An 18677-nucleotide genomic window follows, 5' to 3' on the forward strand; every position below is an offset into this window, starting at 1 on the left:
TTCATAGTGTAATTCTGTATTGTGTAGTTAAGATGACAAATTTCAATTTAATATGTTTGGGTTCTGCATACAGATCCTAGAGAAGGTTAATTTGAGATTGGTTGGTAAGTGTGTTTACAGTCATATAAATTCGGTGTTACTGTCAATAGGCATATATTGTGTGACCTTAAAAGTCAATGAATTGCATTTTTGAATAGTATGAAATTTTGATGTCTAAGTGATCAAAAAGAAGCAGCGTGCTGGATTTGAGAACCAATTTAATGTTTAAACATTTATGTAATGTCCCAATGCCATGTAAAAACCCACCCTCTCTGCACCAGTTTTCCACTCCCTCCCTCTGCTTCTACCTAGGTAGATTGGATCATTTTTATGTGTGGACAAATTGTACAGCTACCCTTTTTGACAATCTAAATTAAATATTATGTAATCGTGTTTAGCTGAAAAATGTATCTGTCATCCAGAAAAATAGCACAGTCAGTCTTGCCAATTTTATTTTGCTCCTTAAAAGATACTTGCCAAAGCCATTGATATTTATTGAAAATGCATTCCAAATAGAGCCTCTTAATTTTACACAACAGGCATAGAATGCTCAATGGAGCATGCTCCTTCCAAAAGAGATGACTAAAGTATTCTGATCTTCAGCTTGACATTTTATTACCTTTTAAAAATATCCTCCCACCAACATAACATATTCCATATTAATAGAGTTTTGTGTATGTGTCACCACATATTTGAAAACAAAAAATAGAAATAGAAAATATTACATTATTTTTTCCAGAGACTTACACTGTGCTCTTTTTAAATTGGGCAAAATAAGCATCCCTAATGTTTTGAGATTAAAATTTCAAAGAACTACAACACTAGATGTTGATGGCTTTGGGGAAACTAGATCTGCATTTACTTACTTATACTGCCTTACCATTAATCTTCAAGAACCTGATTCAGCACCAGGCTGAGGATATAGCTTCTGTAACAGGCAGAGCACTTCACAGAGGAAATGCTAGCCTGAAGAGAGGAAATGTTCTTGTCAGCAAGTTATGGAACTGCCTGGAAAGAGGAGAGCTCATGCAAATAAGATGATTGCCTCCAGTCCTGATTATTCGGACTCTGCCCCTCTTCTTCCCCCCCAACTGTTATACAATCCATAAGAGTTAATACAGATTTTATAGCTATGTGACTACAGGTAAGGAAACTGACAGACCTATAGCACAGCAACATGGACTTTTGGTGTATTTGTTTTTAATACCTAGGAAGTATGGAGGGGAAGGGGCCTTTCCCATTTCCAATTACGAGGCTGGGTGGTAGGATGGTTGAACCTTTCATCATATGAGAGCTCTGAAAAACTTTACTCATCCTACCAAAAATGCTCCATTCTGGAGCAGTAATAAGTCTTTCCCAAAAGCCCTCTCTTCTTTACTCTCACAGACCTTAGGAGTAGGGTTGTGTAACAGCATCAGCACCCACCTCTTACGAGTGCCCCCCTTATGGCCGATGCGGGCCTGCAATCACTCAGTTTTCTACAATAGGGCGGCACCCACCTCTCATGGGCACCCGCTTTCTGGTCAGGTGTGATCCTGCTTTTCTTTCAGTTCTTACAATGGGGTGGCACCTGCCTGTTGCGAGTGCCCCCTGGCCAATGGTTGTGCTGTGGGTCGTCAGCGACTCAGCTCTCCAGTTGAATCACACACACTGTTCTGCCTTCTGGGGTATACAGTCACTAGCTCTTTCTTACAGCCTTGGCATGGGGCTGTAGCACCAAGGCTTCCTTCTCAGAGACACTGCCTTTTTAACAGCCCAGCAGGGGTCCATCTGGGTACCCTCAGTTGGTGTTCTTTCAGCAGCCTTCCCTGGGCTCAGTCTTCAACCAGACCAACAGGGCCCATCACGGTACCCTCGCCCAGTCTGTCTAGGTTTTGGGCTCAGTCTCCTGGATTCAGCCTGCCCGCACTGAGCTGTTCATGGTCCTGCTGCTCTTCCAGCCAGCCCAGCACCCGGTCTTTGGCAGCCTTCCCGGGGCTCATCTTCTTAAGAGTTGCCGTGATGAAAAAAAGGATGTCTGTAGGCCCTGACGGTATTCTGCCAGAATTCGTCCACCATCTCGGCCCCAAAGGACTCCAGTGGCTAGCAACGTTGTAGTCCCTCTATCTTAAGGACAATTCAGATCCCTGAAATATGGTGTGAGGAATGGTAATTGCCATTCCAAAGCCTGGGAAGCCCACTGATGAAGTGGGAAGCTACAGGCCAATTTACCAAGTATGTATGACCTATAAACTTCTTGAACATATCGCCCTTTTACTGAGCCAATTATCCCTGTCAGGCAGGCTTCTGGCCAAAACGTAGTTGTTGCGACCAATTCTGGCACTCAGAACTCACGTTGAGGCTGGTTATCAGAAAAAACTAAAGACTGGTGCAGTATTTGTCGACCTGTCATCTGTGTATGACCGTGTATGGATTAAGGCCTGATGCTGAAACTTGCAAAAATTATATCTTGCTACCAAGCATTTTGCCTGCTGTGGACCATGCTGAATAACACATGTCTGCAGGTCTACCTAGGTAATAAGACCAGCTCACCCCATATCATAAACAACAGGCTATCACAAGGTTCTGTATTCACACCAACGCTTTTTAATATTTACATAAGTGACATGCCTCCAACTAAACCATGAACATTTTACTCCTGATGGAATTCTGCAACAAAAAATTAAAAATTCTATGCACAATATTTTAAAATTCTGCATATTTTATTTTTCAAAATAACCCAGTATAATCACATCAGTTTCAATTATTTTTGGTCATGTATTTCTGTCAGCAAGTATGTCTGTAATTCAAAAAAGATTCAGGCAATGTTTTTTGACAAATAGATTCCTTATTAGGCATATTAATACAGAACTTGGAGTAATAATTCATTTAAACTACAATACAGAACCGTATTTCCCACACCCCTCAGAAGCAATGCAAAGAATTGGGGGAGTCAGGGGTAATGGAGGGAAGTAAATTGCTGGGAAGAAGCCTGGGTGTGAACTTGGAGGGCTGTTGAGTATGAGTGGGAAAAGTATGGAACTGTTTTTTTTGGTGGGGGAGGGATTGTTAGGGAGCTTCCCCCATGCAGACCCTGGCTGACCCCTAGCCTCTCCCATTCAGTCAGGCACATCTGCCCCTGTCCCCATGTGTCTGTGCCCTCACTCAGCCACTCCCCTGTCCCTGTGTAGCCCTCCCCCACCTCCCCCTGTCCCCATGTGTCTCTGCATCTCCCTCCTCCCGTGGCCCTCTGCCTCCACTCCCATTCAGCCCCTACTCCTGTCTGTCCTCCTCCACTAGCCCTTATGAGCCCCTATCTGACCCCCTACCCCCAACACCCCACAGACCCTGTCTCCTGAACTAGCATGACAAGCGCTGCTAAGGCACCTCTCTTCCCTCGCTGGTGGGGAGTTGCAACTTTGTTCTAGTGCCACAGCGCTTTCTGGTGGGCAAAAGGCAGAACTGCAGCAACATTTTGGCAGAAGCCTTTTTCTGCGCAAAAAAATAGAAATCTGCAGGGCTCATTAAATATGCGCGGACGCGGTGGGGCAGAATTCCGCCAGGAGTAAAATTTGGATATGCAGATGATCTTGCCATGACAATCCAAGCACCAAAGCTCCATGACATTGAGAAAACATTAACTGAGGACCTCCAAAGTATGGAATAGTACTTCCAGAAATGGAGGCTCAAACCAAACCCTGGAAAAACCATAATAAGCGCATTTCATCTTGATAATATAAGTGCCAAAAACAAACTGAAAGTAGCTTTCTGTGGTAAAAAGGTGCAACATGATCACACCCCAATATACCTCGGAGTGAAACTCAACCACACCCTCCGTGATCACCTTGAGAAGATAACTGTAAAGATAAATACAAGAGCCAACATAATTCAGAAACTAGTGGGTTGCGACCATCTGCAATAGTACTTGTATATTCGGTAGCTGAATAATGTCAGCCATATGGAGTAGATGCAGCCATATGCGACTTGTTGACACTCAGCTGAATACAGTGATGAGGTGCATCACTGGAACCCTTAAGTTGAGTGCAACACCATGACTACCTGTTCTGTCTAACATTGCTCCCCCACCGATACGCCAAACTGCTGCAACACTCTGCGAAGCTCAGCGAATCCAGGAAAACAGATGTCTTCCTATCCACCAAGACTCGACAACGTGTGCTCTCCCCCCCCCACGTCTTAAGTCCCCCAAGCCTTTCTGGGAACATTCGCTTAGCCTCATGCAATCGGGCTATGATCAGAAGGAGGCTTGGAAAGCATATTGGGCTAAACAAGACTTTAAAAATAAGCACCTCATGATGGATCCCACAAAGGTTCCTGGGTTTGACCTTCCACGGAAATCTTGGTCAACTCTGAAATGAATCTGAACCAACCATAGTAGATATGGATATCTAATGCACAAATGGAAAATTAAGGACTCCCTGGTGCGTGTGTGGCTCCCCATGACAGACCATCAAACATCTCACCACCTACTGTGCAGTTTATAAATATGAAAGAGGAGGCATATGCAATGAATTCTGCTACTCCTGATGTAGCCATCTGGCTCGATCAACTTCAGGTGAAATTGTAGTTGCTGCTCTACACCAGCCCTATGAAAGAAGAAAAAGGCACCCGATCCTCCCTATTTGAGCTCCAGGCAGCAACTGACTGCTCTGCCTCTGCTGCTTCCTTTTACATGTCCCTTCTGGCCCCTGATTGGCTGCTCCAGCCGCCCCTCTGATTGGCTGCTCCCCTGCAGCCACTCTAGGCTGCCTGGAGGACTTCTCTGCTGTTTTCAGGGGGAGAGGGGGGGTTGTGAGGCCTCCAGCAGGGTGCCTCCAGACCTAGTCCGCCCTGTCACTAGTTGTTACCTGACTCCACGGCTAACTCTCATGTTGTCATGGCACTGGGTGTTTACAACCCTTTTCATCACATCTTTGTCTGTGCCTTATTGACAGAAGTTGGCTGGGGTGTGGAGTTGGGTTCCAGAAGTGTCTTGAGTCCCATACCTCTCTTGAGGTTGCAAAGTGTCTCTTCTCCTCCAGGACGGACTGTGTGAACATTTCTCCTGCACAACAATAGGTTTCTTAATAAATGAAGTTTATTAGAGAGAATGGAGTAAAACCAAAAAAGAAAAGGGGGAGTTAATATACTGCATAAGATAAAGTAGGCAATGCAGTCTCATCTTAAGTTACACAAAGGAAGCACAAGTGCTTATTTACATATTACAGAAAGCAATCTGAGGCCCTGGCCCCAGTCTCAGGGTCTTAACCTCCAAGATGTCCTGAGAGAGAGATTCCTTTCATGCTCTTCAGAATACTTACTCCCCCTTTTCCTTACTCTGTATCACTTTGTCCAGACCCTCCTCCCACCATTTAGGGTAGCTGCCCCTGTTCTCCAAACTGAGTTTCTCCTATTACACTGGTCTACAATTTTTGAGAAGTCGTCTGCTTCAAAGATAAAATGTGCTATTTATTATGTATTTTGATGTGCTGAATTCAAATATGACAATTAAAACAATTAATTGGCTACTGTTTCTAAGATATTTAAGTTTTTACATTTTATGTCTATGTATATTGTATAGTTTTAATCATAAATTGTAAACCTAGGTCTTTTCATGTGTTTATGGTTGCTTTACATGATAATATTTCACCTGTCCTGTTTATGTAACACTTCAAAAATCAGCAAAAGGGTTATATAAATAAAATTTATTATGAAACAAAAGGCAAAAAACTATTCTGTACATAGTTTAGTCCTATTCAGTGTCTACTCGGCGCTTCTTGGCTTGTCTCTTGTATTCATTAAATGGAGCATCTCTTGTCACTGTCCAGCAATAGTCTGCAAGCATTGATGGGCTCCATTTGCCCTGATAGCGTTTCTCCATTGTTGCAATGTCCTGGTGAAATAGCTCGCCGTGCTCGTCGCTCACTGCTCCGCAGTTTGGTGGAAAAAAATCTAGATGAGAGTGCAAAAAATGTATCTTTAGTGACATGTTGCAACCAAGGCTTTCGTATGCCTTGAGGAGGTTTTCCACCAACAACCTGTAGTTGTCTGCCTTGTTGTTTCCGAGAAAATTTATTGCCACTAACTGGAAGGCTTTCCATGCCGTCTTTTCCTTGCCACGCAGCGCATGGTCAAATGCATCATCTCGAAGAAGTTCACGAATCTGAGGACCAACAAAGACACCTTCCTTTATCTTAGCTTCACTTAACCTTGGAAATTTTCCACGGAAGTACTTGAAAGCTGCTTGTGTTTTGTCAATGGACTTGACAAAGTTCTTCATCAGACCCAGCTTGATGTGTAAGGGTGGTAACAAAATCTTCCTTGATTCAACAAGTGGTGGATGCCGAACACTTTTCCTCCCAGGCTCCAATGACTGTCGGAGTGGCCAATCTTTCTTGATGTAGTGGGAATCTCTTGCACGACTATCCCATTCGCAGAGAAAACCCAGCAGTACTTTGTGTATCCAGTCTGCAGACCAAGCAAGAGAGCAACAACCTTCAAATGGCCACAAAGCTGCCACTGATGTTGGTCATAGTTTATGCACCTCAAAAGTTGTTTCATGTTGTCATAGGTTTCCTTCATATGGACTGCATGACCAACTGGAATTGATGGCAAAACATTGCCATTATGCAGTAAAACAGCTTTAAGACTCGTCTTCAATGAATCAATGAACAGTCTCCACTCATCTGGATCGTGAACGATGTTGAGGGCTGCCATCACACCATCGATGGTGTTGCAGCCTACAAGATCACCTTCCATGAAGAAGAATGGGACAAGATCCTTTTGACGGTCACGGAACATGGAAACCCTAAATCACCTGCCAGGAGATTCCACTGCTGTAGTCTGGAGCCCAACAGCTCTGCCTTACTCTTGGGTAGTTCCAAATCCCTGACAAGGTCATTCAGTTCACCTTGTGTTATGAGGTGTGGTTCAGAGGAGGGGGATGGGAGAAAATGTGGGTCCTGTGACATTGATGGTTCAGGACCAGAAGTTTCATCCTCTTCCTCTTCCTCGTCTGACTCAAGTGAGAATGATTCTGGTGCATCAGGAACCGGCAGTCCTTCTCCGTGGGGTACTGGGCGTATAGCTGATGGAATGTTTGGATAAGGCACAGTCCACTTTTTCTTCTTTGACACACCTTTCCCAACTGGAGGCACCATGCAGAAGTAACAATTGCTGGTATGATCTGTTGGCTCTCTCCAAATCATTGGCACTGCAAAAGGCATAGATTTCCTTTTCCTGTTCAACCACTGGCGAAGATTTGTTGCACAAGTGTTGCAGCATATGTGTGGGGCCCACCTCTTGTCCTGATCTCCAATTTTGCAGCCAAAATAAAGGTGATAGGCTTTCTTAACCATAGTGGTTATACTGTGCTTTTGTGATGCAAAAGTCACTTCACCACAAACATAGCAGAAGTTATCTGCACTGTTCACACAAGTACGAGGCATCTCTGCTCACTTTGGCTAAACAGAAATGTGTCCCTTTGCAAATTCAAACACTGACAAATAAGAGAGCACGACACTGTATGATTTCTAGAGCTCATATAGGGCAATTTGTTCAGCAGAGTGATGTAAGCTTCGTTATGATTGCATCATCCATGACTTCTAGGAATAACATGATGCAATTCATACCATGTATGACGCAATACCAGCTTCAGATTGCATCGTTCATTGTTTTGCCTAAAAAGCAAGTACTGTCCAAAGCCAGTCATAGATTTATTCATAGATCCAGTCAAAGATGTATTTTAGTCATTTCTGGTTTAAATTGAGATCCCTTCCCTTTATAACTCACTTATCCTCCGCCATTCCCAAGTCAAGGGTCGTATATACTGACCCAATAGCATATCTTGAAAACTAGAGCCAATCAACAATTTTAAGCATCATTTTCGTTCAGTGACCCAGAATTAGTAAAGTTTGACTACATTTATTTCAGAAGCATTTTGGCTGTAGAGCAGTGTTACATAAACAATAGAGTTTTGGACTTCCTGCTTTCACTAAGGACTATAAGATGGTCGATGGAGGATACAGCAACCTTTGATAGCTACTTTTCAAATGCTTAAAAACCCATCTTAGAGACTGTTTCAGAGACCAGTCTGCTCATCAAGTAAAGTGGTTTCTGATGTCCCATTGTTTGGTGAGTAAGGTGGTTTCACCTGTCTCGGTTGAATTTTTCTAAATCTGACTCTTGCTCCCTCCCCGCTCTTAGTTATTAAATATTACTTTTTTGGCAGACCTATTCATTCCATCGCAATAGTGTTGTCAACCATATATCTTGTATGAAACTTGAGTGTGAGTTCCTTCATGACCATTCTCAAGACCCTGATATCAATTTATGGAGACTGGGCTGTGCAGAATTACATTGCTGTTTGAAAGGAGCTATAATGCTTAATTCTGTGTGATCTGGCTGTCACCATCTTAGGTTCATTCCCCTCTTCCTGTCACTCATGGAAGTAACTGCCAGTGAAGTCTCAGCAGGCTCTGGTAGGTGTCAGTTTTTCAAACCCCACAACTGGGTTTGCCCCCTTGGTTACAAGTTCATGTCAGATTTTTAGATTTTTAGATCGGGAACCAGAACCACAACTGGACAGTTCAGCTGTTTCTTTATACAGCTCAGACCTTTGATATCTAGTCTCCAGGAACAGGTAATGACCAGTCAATGGCTCTCTCCTCAGCACGTAGCTTCAAAAGACTGAGTTTTTGCATAACTGGAGTGGTGGAATATACATTAACCACCCCCAGGAAACCCACTTAACACTTATTGTCCCAAAGCTTATGCCTGTCTGCCACATTTAAATGTAATTGTTTGAACTCCTTGTACTTCCAATATCTCATATCTGCCACAGGGACCTCCTATTTACCTCTGTGGCTGTCTTTTTGCCTTAGATGAATGAGTCATATTGGTGAGCATCACTGTTCTTGGTCTACTGTTCATCTGGTGGGTCTCTATGTTCTTAGTGGCTTTTTTCTTTCCTTTTTCACGGTGTTCTTTCTTCTCTCCGTGTTTATATACAACAATGAATGGAATCCAGTAAATTTGAGAGGTTGTAGGCACTGTATTTGCCATATTTTTTTGTAGCCTTCAGTAGTGATAATCTTCTGCCACTTGCCTTTTCCACATGAGTGCAGGAACAACCTGTGGACAATTCTTGGGTGCACATCACAGTGAATTACCCAGTCGACCTCTTGCAATTAATATTGTTCAATGGCGAACTTTTCCATTGGTGAGGATCTCTCCTCTACCAAAGAATTAAGCCCAGCCTGGAGTCGTCAGCTCATCTGTCATTTTAAGCTTTGAACTAACTTTTTGTGTTTAACTTCAAACCTGTTCAAATATTGTGAGGTGAAGGTTGGACTATATTGTTATTAGGTCTGGATACAGTTTAGGACATTCTGAATAAAGGGCCAGAGAGAAGAAGAAATCTTTGTCTGTGGCATCCATTATTGCCCAAGACCATAGTAAGGGAAATTTTATACCAATTAATTATGTTAGAACTGTGTGTAGTGGGGCTGGACAACACAGCAGGCTCTTTTGGCCTGTCAAGTTGTATGTTTTCCACTAAACTACTAAGTGATGCATTAAAATTAACATTGAATAAGAATAATAGTTTCCTTGAATAAGGACTGCGTCTTTATAGTTACGGAAGTAATTGACTGGTGGAGTGCCCAGGAAGATATGAAAGGATACAAAAATGCTGAAATTTCCTTGGCTGATTTTCCTGATTGTGAGAGAAGTGAGGAAATAATCTCAATTCTCTGAGCCTAATCACAGAAAACAGTGATAGGAAAATTGTTTTTCTATGATTCTGCAGACATTGAAGAGAGGGTGCTTCCCCTTTGAAATAGAGACTAGCTGCTTTAACTTCAAGCCCAGAAAGCTCAAATTTATGGGATTGGCAGTGGCCAAGGTTAATTGTATCTGGATCAAAGTATGGAAGGATAAAGAAGATAGTTGGGTTTCATTATCTTTCTGGAAACCATTTTATTCTTCTTCAAGGAGTGTCCCCATGGATGCTCCACTCTAGGTGAATCTGCATCCCTGTGCCTGCGATCGGAGAATTTCAGTAGCGGTGCCTGGTTGGGTGACACATGCGCTGCCCCCGTCTTGCGCTGCCTCTGGCGATTATGTTGTGCTGTGTGACCAAGCCCTCCCCCCCCCCCCAGTTCCTTCTCTACCACCCTTGGCTTGAGCTGGAGTAATCAGCAGTGCTTCTGAGTTTGCCTTTATCTTAAAAATTAGTTTAGATTTAGTAGTTTTAGATCTTAAAAATTAGTTTAGATTTAGTAGTTTTAGAATCCAGTTAATTAGTTAATAGTTTAGCTACCTTTTATCTTCCTCGTTTATTTTTTCTTTAAAAAAATAAAAATTCTTTGTAGATTAAATATAATTTCTTATTATATTCTTTAGCGTAGTGTAGATACCCTCCCTCATGTGAGAAATTCTATTCTAAGGGGCATATCTGGATCCCCGAGTTTTAAATGCTACCTAACTTGCCAGGAGTCAATCCCGGTCTCTGACGGACACTCATCATTGTCTTGGTGAAACACGCATCCTGCAAAAGTGCCCCCATTGCCATAATCTTAAAACCTGTCCCAGAAAAGTGAGGGATCAAGATAAAACTTCTCTTGCCGGAGAAGTCTCTGTGACTGGTGTCCAGTCCAGGATCATGGACCTCTCCTGGGCATCAGTCTCCAGTGGCGTTGTCTGACAGACATTCCGCACCACCCTCTCAGAGGAAAGAGCACTCAGAGGAAAATCATTACCAGTTCAAAGTACTCTCTTTCAGCCTGTCTATGGCTCCCCAGGTATTCTCCAAAGTTCTTGCAGTGGTGGCGGCTCGTCTCTGCAGATAAGGGTTCATAATATTTCCCTATCTGGACAGCTGCTTACTCAAAGCCTCCACCTGAGAAGAGGCCTTAGAAGCTACCCAAAAGACAATAGCTCTCTTCACACAACTAGGTCTACAAATAAACAAGCAAAAAATCAATGCTCACACCTGTACAGAGACTAGAATTCATTGGGGCTTACCTCGATTCACTGGAGGCCACAGCCTCTCTATCACCACACAGATTTGTCAGTCTGACCACGACAACACAAACCAGCCCACAGACATGGGCCAGGACATGCCTCCAACTATTAGGCCATATGTCAGCAACAACATTTGTTGTGAAGCATGCCAGGCTACACATGTGCTGCCTTCAAGGCTGGCTCACGACAGTATGTATTCCACGCAGACACAGAATGAACAAGTGCCTTACGCTGCCAGTCAGAGTAAAAAAACTCTTCACTGGTGGACTTGACCACACAATGTTTGTGCACGAGTTCCCTTTGCACAGACCCCATCAATAATACTTAGAATGGACACTTCTCTGCTAGGTTGAGGTGCACACTTGCACAATCCAGAGCAGGTGGTCCCCATCAGAATCAGCATTGCACATAAACTTACTGGAACTACGAGCAGTCCTCGATGCATGCTCACACTTTCTGCCCATGATCAGGAACAAGACCATAAAAGTGTTGATGGGGACAACATTGCTTGTATGTTTTAATATAAACCAACAAGGGAGGGCTTGGTTGCACTCCCTGTGCACAGAAGGGATGAGATTATGAAACTGGTGCATCCAGCATCAATATCTCAGCCTCCTACCTACCAGGATGCCAAAACACCACTGCAGATGCGTTGCGCAGAACATCCTCTCAGGACCATGAGTGGGAAAGAAACACCAAGATACTACAGAGGATATTCAAAGCTGGCGTTTCCCAACTATAGACCTCTACACTATAGCCCAGAATGACAAGTGCCCACACTTCTGCTTGAGAGCTGGATTGGGATGCTTTTCTCCTCAAATGTGGTGCACCTCTACTGTACATGTTTTCCCCTCACTCCTCTCCTATCCATGATCATACACAAGATAAGGACAGACAAATCCAGAGTCATCTTGATCGCCCCCATGTGGCCCAGACAAATGTGGTTCCCTGACCTGTTGAAGATGGCGGTATGCCCACCATGCACTCTTCCTCTTCTTCCACATCTGTCTCAGGATGCAGGCCAGGTCCGCCACCCGAACCCAGAAATACCCCACCTGAAGGCTATGGTTCCAAGGCAATGAAGTGACCTGTTTGGAGGAGGTAAGGAGAAGGTCTATTTCATTATATACTTACCTGCACAAATGGACGAGATTCCCCATATGGTGCCAGAATAGACAAACAGTGGCGACTACCTCTCCTTCACCAATGGTATTAGATTGATAGACCTGATTTCTTAAATTCCAGTATATAATGAGCTCCCAGCAATCACGGCTTTCCATCACAAAGTTGACGAGTTCTCAGCCTTTACTTGCCCTACCACTAAACAATTCCTCAAAGGTATTCGTAATTTTTATCACGAAATACGAGCCATGGGACCTTAATCTAGTGCTTCGATGCCTTACTGGGCCCCCGTTTGAGCCCTTGGCGACATATTCACTTCTACACCTCTCGATGAAGGTGGCTTTTTCCATCACTATCCCATTCGCATGATGGGTAGAACTTGGAGCTCTCATGGCACACCCCGCATACACAATATTCTTCAAAAACAAGATAAGGCCACATCCAAAATTTTTACCTAAAATAGCTTCTTCATTCTACTTGAACCAGCCTATATCCATCTCCCGACGTTCTTCCCAAAACCTCATGGGAACAAACAAAAATTGGTGTTTCACACCATGGATGTCAGAAGGGCACTAGCTTTTTACATTTACAGGGCTAAACCCTTCAGAAAGTTGCCAAAGTTATTTTCTTTCTATCATGGAAAGATCTAAAGAAGCTGCCATATCCAAGCAAAGGCTCTCGAAATGGATCTCTGGGTGCATTGTCCTTTGCTACTGCCAACAACTACTACCACCCCCACTGGGGACCCGCACACACTCCACCAGATCGCTTTCTACGTCAATAGCCTTCCTCAACAATGTACCCATCACAGACATCTGCAAAGCAGCAACCTGGGCGTCAGCCCATACGTTCACAGAGCACTACACAGTAGAGCAGGACTTGACATCAGATGCTCTGCGGGGACTTGCGGTTTTATCATCTGTCACAAATGCAACTCTGAAGCCCCTTCCTTCCAGTGATGAGCATTGCTCTACAGTCACCTGAAGTGGAGCACCCACAGTGACACTCCTTGAAGAAGAGATGGTTACTCACCTTGTACAGTAACTGAGGTTCTTCAAGATGGTTGTCCCTGTGGGTGCTGCACTACCCACCCTCTGCCCCTCTACTTTGGTGTTTCCTGCTAGGGTCACTGCAGTAGAAAAGGAACTGAGGGGGGTTTGGTCGTACAGCGCTATGTAACTGCCAGAGGGGGCACGAGACGGTGACAGTACATGTGTGACCCATCCAGGCACTGCTACTGAAATTCTCCGATCGCAGATGCAGGGATGTAGATTTACCTCAAGTGGCACACCCACAGGGACAGCCATCTTGAAGAACCTCAGTTACTGCACAGGGTGAGTAACCTTCTCGTGTTGACTGTTCTTAAAAGATTTGTGTCCTTTTACTTTAAATAACTAAGGCCTTGTCTATGCACATAAGTACATCGATGTATGAGCCTTAATACAACTTCCTGCTAGTTATTAAACAAGACCCAGATTAAGGAAAACATCCTGATTCTGGAAGGGTACTTTAGTATATGCTTAAATCTTATTGAAGTCAAATTAAGCATTATTTTAAGAGCTTTCTTGAATTTGTCCAAGTGTATCATAATTTTCCCCTAAGGTGTAAAATATATGCCAAGTCAACTATAATATGAAGGGTTTCTTTGATACCTTCATTTTAGAGTGATAATATACAGCACTGCGACAGGTAGAGGGTAAATTGGAGCAGACTAGAAGCAGGAAGTGAATCAATGAGAGAAGTGGTATGAACAACTGCCACGGCTGCCCCCTCCACTGGCAGGAAGGGCCAAGGAAATAAGATGGGCAAGGGCCCCGCCCGAAAAGCCAAACCTCCTGCGTGCGGGGCTGCCCTCCCCGCCGTGGCCCCGACACCTGCCGCGGCCCCTCTCTCTCCTACCGTCCCTTCCACCAGCTCTGGGGGCGCTCCATCTCAGGCCCCCAGAGCGTACGCCCAGGTGGCCGCCGCCCCTCCGCATGCTGCCGCACCATCCGCCCTGACCGCCGCCTCCGGAACCATCCCTGGTGGCCGAGGCCCCTTCCCCGCGCTAAAAAAAACACAACTGCCTATCTTGAAGGCTTCTGAGAGTGATGAGTAATTGGATGTGTTGTGCCTAAAGGTATAGTCTGAGCTAATGTAATTTAAACTGTGGTTATAAATTAAAAGAATTTCATTTGAATTAATTCTGTGGATTAAAGTAATCTGACCAGACAATAGTAAAGTTACATAGTGATTGTCAGACCCACTAACCCGGGGCCAATGCATGAAAAGAACTAAGGAAAGAATGTGTCATCTTGCGCTGAAAACCATAATGTGGTAATGTAACTGTTTACTAGTCTTAACTACAACAGCATTCTATTTTATTTAAATTCTTCTACTCTGCCCCATCATTGTGGAATCTGAGCACTAGGAAGATGCAGCAGCATCTGATTAAAGTGACCTCTCCACTGAGTATGGTATTTAAACACATCAATTTAAATCATATAAAATTGGGGTGGGAGGGAGTTTAATTAGTCAAACGAAGTGGGGCCCTGTGCTCAATTTAATGACATTTCTCTATTTATGTTTGTCTGTGCTTTAATGTGCTCTAACTACATCTTTAGTTAACTTGTTTTACCGTTCTGGTGTCCCTGTATAGACAAACCTCTAAGGCAGTGGTGTACAAACTTTTCCTGTCGCACCCCCCTTTACCAGTAATGGAATCTGTCTGCATCCCCCCTTCCCTTACTGCACAGTTGGCTCAGCTGATGACTTTGGGCTAAAGGCAGAGGTGGGGGCTGAACTGGGGCTGGGGGTGGAGCTGGGCTGGGGGTGGAGCGGAGCTGCGGCTGGGATCGGAGCAGAGCTGGGTGGTGTTTGCTCCCCATGGTGGCTATCCCGGGCCCCACCGCCTGCGCCTTTGAAAGTTCCTCCGCGCCCTAGTAGGGTGCGCCCCAGAGTTTGGGAACCGCTGTCCTAAGGATATGTCTACACTGCAATTAAAAACAGCTCAAACTCTGGGACCCTCCCACCTTGCAGGGTCCTAGAGCCCGGGCTCCAGACCGAGCCCGAATGTCTACACATCAGTTAAACAGCCCCTTAGCTTCAGCCAGGTGAGTCTGAGTCAGCTGGCACAGTCCAGTCGTGGATATCTAATTGCAGTGTAGATATACCCTGAGATAAATTTTTTGGTATATCGTGTTTGTAGTTAAATGTAAGTGTTTCCTTTTAAAATATTCCAGTACCAAGACTATCATTAAAAGAAACAGTTATGTTGCTAAGGAACTAATGGATTTATCTCTTGAATCATACACAAAACCCAAGCACTTAAAAGGACGGTAATTGATAGTAATAAATATTCTAAATCTTACATTGCCTACACAATAAGTTAGTTAAAAGAATTGCTTATTTAATCACAACAAAGCAACCTTAATTGTGATCCCTGGATTTCTTTTCTCTCTTTAATGCTTTATTTTGTTATCTTGACTTTTACTTTACAGATCTTCTGTTAGATGGGAAATATTAAAGTATTTACTAACATTTTTGATCAAACATTCATTGTTATTCCTTGAATATTGCTGTATATGTAGTTTAATAGGGAAAATGTATAAAATTATCAGCAATGGTGGATTTTTGTGTACTATGTAAGTAGACTTGAATTTCATGTTGATCAATATGTCATTAGTGTATGTATATCTTTAATATTTTCTACAGGGGATGGTTTTGCTTTCTATTTTGAAATTCCTGATACAAGAATAGTAATTTATTTTGGTCAGAAGTTATTGAGTTGTGATGAAATGTGCATTTCTTTATACTTAACAAGAATTTTGTTCTAAGTATGTGATTAATGTAAGATTTATGATGTCCTTATCTATCCATTTAATTGCTTCTAAATGTTTGGGTTTTGTAACTGGTGTGAAAATGACATTTAACAACCTTAACTGGTTTTTGAAAGTGGTTTTATTTTTTTTTCTTTGGAATTTCCCAGCTCATGTGTTATTCTTAACATCTTTATTTTTTCTTTTGTGTATGTAAATAAAGACACCATTTAAGAGGGTGGACAGACCACCTGATTATATTAAATACAAATGTGAGAAGTTTGGGATGTGCTGACAATGGTTCCTACAGAGCCACGCCTCATTCGGGCCCTGATTCAAAGTCCATTAAAATCAGTAGGTGTTGATTAATATACTTAGAGAATGAACAACATACACGGGAAGGGTGCAGCCCGATCGTGTCTCCATGATACTTTGCGGAAGGCAAAAAAATACCTCTGGGCCTCAGAAAATTTGGCACAATAGGGAAAAATCCTTCCTGAGCACCAAAAAATTGGTCAGACTTGTAGCATCCTGAAAATGCAGCCTCTGCAGAACAATTAGGGTACACCTGCACTCAAGCTGGAAATGTAATTTCTAATGTGTGTATGTCTACCCGAGCTAGCTTTGATTGAGCCACTGTGTTAAAAATAGAAATGCAGCTGCGGCGGGACAGGCAGTGGAATGAGCTACCTGCCCTGAGCACAACGCTTCTCAGGATGGTGGGTACTTGCTTGGGCTGCTAGCCCATCCTGCCACTTGCACTGCTGCAGCTACACTTCTATTTTTACTGCACTAGTGTGATCGAAGTGCACATATGTTCGCTCAAGCTGGAAATGACATCTCCAGCTCGAGAAAAGACATACCCTAAGGGGAGGGAGGGTGGAAAGCTTTTGAAAAGCCAGGGGAGAGTATAGATGGTGGTGGGGTACGTGGCCAGCATGGTTGCTGCAGCTAATGGGAAGGCAAAGGACCTGAGGAAGGGAAGGGGCCAGCCCTAATCTTGCCAAGCATGTGTTCTTGCAGTAACATCCCCTTCTGGGCACTGTGTCACATCCCCTGCTGTTCAGGGTCAACATCCCCCTTCTGTTGATGAGGTGGTGGATGGGGGGGCAATGTTTCCATTGACTAAAGTGGGCTTTGGATGAGGCCTTTGGATGAGGTATGCGTGCACCTACAAAATATTCATGTTCATGTTTCTAACAATGCATACCTGTGCACCTCAGCTTACTTTAACTCCAAACATTAATAAAAATTTGTGTGTTTAAAAAAAAAAGTGCATAAAATGTCCAACTCAAGAATAAGTCTCTGAGTCCACAGCTAAGGTCACAGTGCCTCCCAACCAAGAAGTCACTGAACTTCTTTGTGCTTGAGCTACCTCATCTAAAATATGTGACTAATAATGTTTTGCACCTACACAATTCTTACAGACATATGTAGCATTTGATCCTGATGTCACTGAAGTAAATGGAAAAAGACCCCAAATTAAATTAACAGGAGCTGGCTTGGCTTGGCACTCCCACTGAAATCATTGGATCTCAAACTACAGACCACAAATGAATTTCCAAGACTTAGTAACTATATGAAAATCTTGAAGGAATAGTAACTAGCAGTTTTGACTGAGACGATAAACACTTTATCTATTTATTGAGGAAAAGACAATATTTCCAACCAGGGTAGCTTTTTAATGACCTGTAACTCGAAAACATTTTGAAACATTCTTCTTTGCTTTTAGAGTACATGGCAATTTTCAGGCTAAAATTAGTGGGAGAGAGGAGCAGACTATAGAGTAGGGATTTATAATGAAAGCTGGTTGCATCTCTAACTATGGTGAGGTTATTGCCTTTCCATAATAAGTATCGATATAAGAAGTTTCATTTGACGGACTTCACTCACTTCCTGTATTTTTTTCCCCCTCTCAGTGTTGAACTTTGCTTTAGGAACTACCTGTCACCATGAATATGCTGATCTTCATAATTGCTGGTCTCCTTGTGCATTGTGTGTTCTTGGCCTCCATTTTTGACATCTACTTCACCTCTCCTTTGGTTCATGGCATGACTCCTCAGCGTACTCCATTGCCACCACCTGCAAAGCGACTAGTGCTTTTTGTTGCTGATGGCTTGCGGGCAGATACACTGTATGAATTAGATGATAATGGTACTCCTCAAGCACCTTACCTTAGGTAAGTGTGTCTGATAACACTTCCGTTCCTAAAAATTGTAAGTCATGGTGCAAGTTAACCATTAAACATTTTACCAAATTGCCTCTCTTAGGGAGAAGAGAAACAGCCTCAGAAATAGTGGTGGCTTATACCCAGGTCCTCTGTGATTCCAGGGCTGAGCAGTATGTTGTAGAATTATGTTCCACAAAAATAAATGAATAAAAATTCAACCTTCATGATTGTGAAGAAAATAATTAAAACATGAACCGAGTTTAAATTGATGTAGTGTTACCTCGCTCCCTGGTAGCACCTGACTCCCCACCATTTTCTGAGCTGGGCAGAGCTCCCCCTTTGGATGATGTGGAGGATATCTCTTCAGATTCCCATATTTCTGTGTAAGATTCCCCTACCTATCAAAATAGGGGCTCCTTCTGTGATGCCTTCAAGGATAGGGACGATTGACGTGAGAGACAAACCCAGGCTTCTTCTCAGGCAGTGGAAGCCATTTCCTATATCCTATGATATTCCTTAGTGGTCATATTGGGGCCCTTAGCTACCTA

General features: G+C 43.3%; 1 protein-coding gene across 1 annotated transcript in view; it reads left to right on the forward strand.

Moving 5' to 3' along the window:
* Nucleotides 1–18677, forward strand: part of PIGN (phosphatidylinositol glycan anchor biosynthesis class N) — a 173020-nt gene that overhangs the window by 13208 nt on the left and 141135 nt on the right. Inside the window, exon 3 of the mRNA XM_065398121.1 lies at nt 17879–18138. Within this exon, the coding sequence (XP_065254193.1) occupies nt 17912–18138 (227 nt within the window). The 5' untranslated portion in view covers nt 17879–17911. The remainder of the gene's footprint in view (nt 1–17878; nt 18139–18677) is intronic.

Source organism: Emys orbicularis, chromosome 2 (genome assembly GCF_028017835.1).
Source record: "Emys orbicularis isolate rEmyOrb1 chromosome 2, rEmyOrb1.hap1, whole genome shotgun sequence".
Lineage (NCBI taxonomy): Eukaryota > Metazoa > Chordata > Testudines > Emydidae > Emys > Emys orbicularis.